Below are 7,994 nucleotides of genomic sequence, written 5' to 3'. Positions count from 1 at the left end.
TATGGAATTAAATATTATACTTTATTGATATTGTTTTTTATTTTTTATTTGTCCTTTAGTTTTAATATTATCGTTAGTTGTTTTTTGTTTTTATCTTGTGAGCGCATGAATACTGCTCATTGAAATGACATTAAAAAATCCTAAGATTCTGGCGTCTAGTGTCAATTAATTAACATTAATGGACTGACAATATAAAAATGGGACGAAATATTTCACACTAAGCTCTTTATAGTAAAATAATTCTAGATGGATTCTACATTAATTAGTAGACAGACCTCTGCAAAATGTAAGATTTAGTATAAATTAACTTTTAAAGCATACTTATGCTTTAAAAATTCAAATGTCAATATGTCTCCCATACGAAAGCAACAAACTGTACAAGTGTATCATTAAATTGAAACTCATTGTCAAGACAACAAGTGAAGAAATTCATTCATGAACATTTGCCAACAGTTTCTTTCGTTAAATTCATCATAATCAATGAGCGTCATGGCTCAAAACGAACAAAAATAAATGAAACGTGTGAAAGTAAAATTTATTAGATTCGCTTTACGTCTGTTTAATAACAACTGCGCAAAATAAAAACGTCTCTAATCTTACCATTCGTATCTCTATATTGGTGGAATAAGAGCCATTATATTGTACTTTAATGTTTCCACCCGTAAATAAATGCTGGCCAAGGTCTGGGTCTCCAGAAATAAATATTACATCCTCCAGAGAAAAGGGAAGCATGCCAACTTTTACGTCGTGTCGTCAGTCAATTGTAGAATATCGTTGATGATAGTCATTCGTAATAGCGGACTGAAATTCAATTAAATAACGGTGAATTAAATTTTCGCGGCAAAATGGCGGACGAATATTACCACGTGGTGACGAGAATGGAAGATATAACTGAGCAGGATGACCGACATTTGGCGGGCGCGAGAAAGGAAATTCGAAATGGAAACACGGACTTAACAGTTATTATACCTGAAAATCCTTTTCCCGAAATAGAAGTGGACGCTTACCCACCGTTAAAGTTTTCCTGGGTTATCCCCAAGAAATTGGCGGCAATGGCCTTCCCTAGACATAAGGAGAATTTGAAGTTTTTAGTCAATCAAGGTATAACGCACCTGGTCACTCTGACGGCGGGAAAAAAGCCGCCAGTTGATGACATGCCGAGGTTGAAGTGGACAGAAATACCCGTGGAAGAGTTCGATGTACCCACAGTAGAGCAGATAGAGAAATTCATAGACATTTGCAAGAAGGCTGATAAAAATGGAGAGGTAAGTGCTGTTGGCTTATGACCTATACGGGTTATATATAATATTTTGTCCCTAGGAGAAAGCTTCATTGCATTGTAGATAATTTTTATTTAAAAATAACGAAATGATTGTGAAAACCTACAACTTTTTTGTAATTTATTGTTGTTTATTTGATCAAATAAGTTCAAGATGAAACGAATTGAAAATACTCTCACTTATTGTACGCTTCACTTTTAATTCAAACCAATGAAAGAAACACTGAAAACTATATACAGAATCCTGCGAGTGAAGTTGGAAGGATGTTAAGACATTTCGATGTCTAGCAAACTAGAAAAAAATAGAACGAATATGTTCTCCTGAAAGCACTTTTTGAGCTTTGCCTTAATACTATTTAAGTATGAAGTATGATTCATCTTGCAATATCTAATTGAATAGTCTGATTGAACCTTGAACGCGCTAATCAGGAACAACTTGACCAATTGCAAAAATTCTTTCACCGTTGGATATGTACGTGATCCTTGAGTGTTATAGTGTACTTACTGGTACAGCCGACGCTAATATTATGTACCTATATATTTAAGTATTCTACTTCAATAGGTAATATTAAATTAATAAACAGGTACTCGGCATACACTGCAGACAAGGCAGAGGTCGTTCCGGTGTGATGCTAGCCTGCTACCTCGTGCATTTTCATCGATTCGACCCGGAACAGGCGCTCAATGTTATTCGAATGATACGAAATGGTAAGTTAACAAGTTGTTACACTAGACAAATAAATATTTCAGAATAGACGACGTGGAGTGAGTAGAAGAATTTCGTTTGCTGAGGAGAGATCTGGGTAACCCACTAGCCTAAGGCGTCGCTACCTTGGTTTCTTTGTTTCAATATAACTTCCAGATCACCGACTGAAGACACCGTCTGTTATGTTCACACATCTCTGTTCTTCCAGATCTGATTGTAAGAATGTTTAAAATTGTGATGGGTAAATGACCTTTGTATATGTCTATTTTAGTGGTTGCAGAAAAGTAAACAGTTTCTGAGTAAGAGGGTAACAACCGGTAATTGAGCTGGGAGTTCTTAGACTTACGTACATATATAGAAAAATCCTATGAGTATGTGAAACGAGAACATTATAAGTAAAGGATTTCGCTAGAAATTTGTATTTAGGGTGACTCTAATACCTTATAATAATATTATAATATACTAGCGGTCCGCCCCGGCTTCGCCCGTGGTACATATGAAAAATAGATGTTGGCCGATTCTCAGACTTACCCGATATGCACAGAAAATTTCATGAGAATCGGTCCACCCGTTTCGGAGGAGTATGCAGACTAACATTGTGACACGAGAATTTTATATATATAAGATACTAGCGGTCCGCCCCGGCTTCGCCCGTGGTACATGTTTACGTTTTCTCTACATAAGAACCATCCTCGTACTTCAAGGAATATAATAAAAAAAGAATTATCGAAATCGGTTCAGCCGTTCTCGAGTTATGCGCTTACCAACACATTTTGCGATTCATTTTTATATATAAGATTAAAAAGCCACCGGACAGAAAAGTTTCCATAAGCTTTATCCAGTTTTAATCTCCATTTCAAATTCCGCCGGACACGTAATTGTCTATTCATTACTACATTACCTATTTCAGGATCATGCGATTTCTGCGAGCAAGAGGAAGCGGTCGGACGGTATTACGAACATTTGACAGAAAATAATCCCCTCCGCTTCGGAGTAAGCGGAGAAGTAATGGAAGAATTTATAGAAGCAGCTAAGGAATATACAAAAAAAGCACTATTATAATTTTATTTCCGAATTTTAGGCTAGGGCAAACTCAGATTTGCATACTTTAATTATTTTTTGAAGTGAGACTTCTCTATAAGGGTTGAGAGTACAATTTAAAGGTCGCGTCATGGCACTACTTTCACGTCATGGAGTAAGGCGACGATTTTGATATCTTTGAATTTTGCCAAAGAAGTTTCACTTCTGACACGTGTGCTCGGCACACACGAATTTTTTTTAGTGGCAACCCTGATTCAAGAAACGAACGTTGTTATGTTTTGTTTATTTGATCTATTTTTAGTGATACAGCTAGATTTTAGATTATTTTGCACTAGTTTTCATCAAAGCAGTCGTAAAATTAAATGACGGAAACGTTAATTCTGTACGGGGCATGTTTATATTGGCAAGGTTACACGGAAGCATAATATCTAATTAATAGGCTTTCATTATAGAGAAATGAATATAATTTTAATTTTCTTCTAAGTCGTTAAGTAAAATAGATTTTTTGAATATTTTGATTAATACTCGGTGCCGAATTAATAAATTAAATTTGTATAAGGTAAACGACCCGAAAAAGTCCTATATAAATTATAACGTTTTTTTTTAAATTAAAATATCTCACGTAACTAAATATTTTCACCATAGAACATTTTTGTCGTAACACTGAACACAATTTACATTTATAATAAATCATATAATCTATATGTGCGATGACTGTGATGCAATGTGTGATTTAGTTAAATATGTGTTAAAGCTGTGTACCTGATATATTGTTTTTAAAATAATATGTTTGATTTATTTCACTTGTTTTATTTAAATCTACATTAGTTAAGAAAAGTAATGGTAATATCGCTATAGGTACATACTTTCTTCAACATTATAATAAAATTATAAATATAGATGTAACTATTTGATTGCCCTATTTAAATTGGCTGTATGCATTTTGATCAGTGTCGTGGTCTAGTTCCCGCCAATATCGATGCCAAAAAGAAAATTTTTGGCGGCAATCCAACTGATGTCAAACTTTCGATTCACCAGACGCGCTTAAAATAATAGTTCAAGCTTATTAACAATACGATTAAAGGTGTATTATAAATCTGTCAACAGTATGTAAACTCGAAAGTGATATAAATTATGTGTTGTAACAAATAAAGTGTAGGTTACTTAGTGTAGTGTGTTACAGTTCCCGTGATAAAAAGATCAGTTTTTGATACCGTAGCTGTAGTTATTCAATTTTGAGTGTTTCAAATGAATATTTGGTTATTGCGTGCTAGGGAAATGTTGCCAATTTCATTCAAAGGCAAATTATAACATAAATTAAAACATAAATTTAAGAAAACAAACATAATATTTATTTAAGGTTTATTATCTCATTCAGATTTTTTCTATTAGTCGATTTTAAACGAAGTAACTCCCAAAATTGTTCGTCGACAATTTGACGATGCAGAAGATTCAATTTCATTATAAAACCACTAACAATATGTTTTTGAATAGTAGGTAGAGCCTTATCACCGTAAATATTTTAACAGATTATTGAGATTCAGACTAGGTACATATTCGGTATTATTTTTACTAGCTATAGGTAGCGCAATATTCAATTTAAAAACACTTATTTCTTTATGTATTATTTTATCATTAGGTACCAAACAGAGCATAATCTACAAATCATACCTAGTTATCGGTGTCTACAATTTTTCTTGGAGCCAAATAGTGAACTCTCATATTTTATAGTCGGCTTAAAAATGTCCACATTACGAGCTGGTCCCAATGTAAAGTTAGCAAAAATTTTCTACAAATATGAAGACCGTCCGAAGAAAACAGAGGAACCAGTAGTTCAGAAAGAAGTAGTTAAAGATGAAGAAACTGAAATCGAGTCTGAACCAGTCCAATCCTATCCTCCATACAATTTCTCGTGGTTTGTTGAAGGCAAGATTGCTGGTATGGGTTGTCCACAGACAGCGGAAAATCTCAATTACTTAGCTGACGTGGGAATTAACCATATTATAACTCTGTCCCCGGAAAGAATACCGCCTTTACTACAGTGTGAAAAGAAAATGAAATGGACGGAAATCAGAATCAAGGAGTTCGCAGCGCCGACTTTGAAACAAATTATTAAGTTCATTGAAATATGCAAGAGGGCTGAAATGATGGGGGAGGTTTGTCTTCTCCTAATAATGAATTTACTATAATATATAATGATAAATAGCATTTACTTGCTCTGTGGCATTTGCGTAGACAGTAGATTATATAGTTACCACAGAATTGTCAAATTATTGCTATTTTTATACCTCAACCCTACCTCAACCTATATAATTTTGTTGCAATATGATACTAGATGGCGTTAGGTATGCCCTACTTATATTATATTATTTAATTATTTGCATTTTGTCATATTTTGTATTTTGTAGGTTATAGCGGTACACTGTCGACACGGTCGTGGCCGCACCGGCACCATGCTAGCGTGCTACTTGGTCTTCTTTCAGAACATGGCGCCTGAACGAGCTGTGCTTACGACTAGGTTGAGAAGACCAGGTAATATGTGTTCATGCTTATATTACTGAAGATTATTGTGATATATTATAGATTTGCAATTGCGAATTTTGATTATAGATTTGCAATTGCGATTTTCGAAAACTTTACGCAATTACGCGTGATAAAACTCGTCTAATGAAATACATAAAGGAATACTGATACAGCGATATGTCCGAAGAAAACTGAATGTATAGAATTTATTCGTATGTTATGGACAATGCAGTATTTTTGGATATTTTCTAGTATTCATTCATTATTAATTATTTCATGCAGCATATTATTAATTAAAATGCGTTGTCACGTTACATAGGTATTCAGTGCTAATATTATGTAATCTATCGAATCATTCATACTAATATTATAAATGCGAAAGTAACTCTGTCTGTCTGTTACTCAATCACGCCTAAACTACTAAACCAATTTTGATGAAATTTGGTTTGGAGATATTTTGATATCCAAGAAAGGACATGGGCTACATTTTATCATAGAAATATGTACCACGGGCGAAGCCGGGGCGGATCGCTAGTTCACTATAAACCGTTCAATAGTTTTGAAAGAGAAGCACTTTACAATTTAAAATATATCTTAAAATTGCTAATAAATAATTTCAGGTTCATGCGAAACATACGAACAAGAGAAAATAGTCTGCCATTATCACGATTGCCTTCGCGGTACAATTACTAAGCCAGATTATCGTTTGGTAGATGATAAATTATACTTCGATTATACTATGAAGTATACTTACGACCATTCGGACGAAGAAACTGACGATATCGAAGAAGTAGATGAAAAAAAGACGTTAAAAGAAAGAGTGGACGAGGCCATTTTAAAAGCAAAACCGAAAACTAACGCAATGGTCATTAATCATAACATTTATTTTTGAATTATTAAAAAATCTACGGTTTGTGGATGTGGCATCTATGAATATTGTAAAGAATTGTAAAATAGAAATTGTTTATTATGTGTTTGTACTCTTTGTAGATGATATTGTAATTAAATAAAACACTATGAACATTTTTAACGATTTAATTACACAATTCCTTGACCCATCATCATGACGTAAATACAATACTTTGTTCTTATGAAATGAACTTTTTCATTATATTATACAGAAAAAAAGAGAACAATTTTTTTGCAAATACATTTTATTCAATATGAATTAACGAAAAGCTGATAATAAAATTTTAAAAGGCCAGGGTGTTTTTATAATTAAGCTCTAACCATATGAAAGAACTACAGAATCGTTTTCCAGACTTCTATAATTGGAATCCTTCCATATACAGGAACGCAGACAATATTTTTTATAGGTACTGCAAAGGCAATGAGACTATGTATTAAAAACGTAGTATATTATTATTAGTCTGTGGTCTGTGATATTATTAAACGTGAAAAGTAACGTAAAAACGTCTGTACTGCCATCTAGTATTCGTTTAGCATCGCCAAATCGGAGGAGAATAACTTGTTTATAGTAGTTTCATGAGATGGCGTTGTTTTGAATATAAACTTTTCTGTAAAATTGGTTAAAATCGAGTGAAAATTAAATTAAATAGGTAGGTTCCATTTACAAAAGTATGTAAAAAATTATAAAAAGCAATGAAATTGCAATTAAATCTAATTTTATTTTTTGCTGGTTAAAATGATACACTTAGCGGCATCTATTGGTAGTCGGATGGCATTAATCGTCTTTTGTATGTAATGAACCAGACATGCAAATACACTGGAGATTGCACTATGAACATTAACTTGTAACAAGAAAATATGACGTTGAATGACGCCTGTATGCTTTTTTATCCCTTTCACACCTAACTTGGAAGCTTCTTGTTAAAAAGGCACACATCCTTGGACAAGTGCCCTTTTGAAATTTAACAGTAGCATTTGTTGGTTCATTACTCTATGACTATTGCCCGGACATGAGCCGTTCTGACACAAAACGGTGTAATTCGGTGTTGTCAAGTGATAAAATATGCATACTAATATTATAAATGCGAAAGTAACTCTGTCTTTCTGTCTGTTACTCAATCACGCCTTAACTACTGAACCAATTTGCATGAAATTTGGTATAGAGATATTTTGATACCCGAGAAAGGACATAGGATAGGTTTTATCCCGGAAATCCTACGGGAACGGGTTTTTCTTTGAAAACGCGGGCGAAGCCGCGGGCGGAAAGCTAGTAGCTAAATAATTATTCTTCAAAAGAATTATGTAAATTGTTTAACTACCTACTTTCATTTTTAAGAAAACGACATTTAAATTCTCTAGAATAATAACTATATATTTATTTACGTTATTTATAATCCACGAATTATCAGCATAATTATATTAACTACTAGCGGTCCGCCCCGGCTTCGCCCGTGGTACATGTTTACGTTTTCTCTACATAAGAACCATCCTCGTACTTCAAGGAATATAATAAAAAAAGAATTATCGAAATCGGTT

The 7,994-nt window shown here is 33.6% G+C and overlaps 3 protein-coding genes across 4 annotated transcripts in view; 2 read left to right on the top strand and 1 right to left on the bottom strand.

The window, feature by feature from the left end:
- LOC149897438 (coiled-coil-helix-coiled-coil-helix domain-containing protein 7) overlaps positions 1 to 7,994 on the bottom strand; it is a 78,264-nt gene that overhangs the window by 20,925 nt on the left and 49,345 nt on the right. The gene's annotated exons all lie outside the window — the stretch shown is intronic.
- On the top strand, positions 719 to 3,095 carry LOC149897442 (dual specificity protein phosphatase 23-like). The gene is made up of 3 exons (XM_090116429.1): positions 719 to 1,265; positions 1,864 to 1,987; positions 2,896 to 3,095. Exons 1-3 carry the CDS (start codon positions 846 to 848, stop codon positions 3,045 to 3,047), a joined length of 696 nt encoding a protein of 231 aa, XP_089972555.1. The 5' UTR covers positions 719 to 845; the 3' UTR covers positions 3,048 to 3,095.
- Positions 3,977 to 6,445, top strand: LOC149897441 (dual specificity protein phosphatase 23-like). Of its 2 annotated transcripts, none has more exons than XM_090116370.1 (4): positions 3,977 to 4,181; positions 4,666 to 5,182; positions 5,435 to 5,558; positions 6,170 to 6,445. In XM_090116370.1, the coding sequence occupies exons 2-4, from the start codon at positions 4,769 to 4,771 to the stop codon at positions 6,439 to 6,441; spliced, it is 810 nt and encodes a 269-aa protein (XP_089972496.1). In that variant the 5' UTR covers positions 3,977 to 4,181; positions 4,666 to 4,768; the 3' UTR covers positions 6,442 to 6,445. The 2 variants fall into 2 exon arrangements, with proteins under 2 accessions (XP_089972496.1, XP_089972495.1); XM_090116369.1 differs by having other exon boundaries at positions 3,978 to 4,185.

This window comes from Colias eurytheme, chromosome 25, assembly GCF_061535395.1.
Source record: "Colias eurytheme isolate Ceu_HAF_F1 chromosome 25, ilColEury1 Martin Lab GWU primary, whole genome shotgun sequence".
In the NCBI taxonomy this organism is placed as follows: domain Eukaryota; kingdom Metazoa; phylum Arthropoda; class Insecta; order Lepidoptera; family Pieridae; genus Colias; species Colias eurytheme.
The sequence above is the reverse complement of the archived record's forward strand: the minus strand, read 5'-3'. Positions and strand labels throughout refer to the sequence as shown.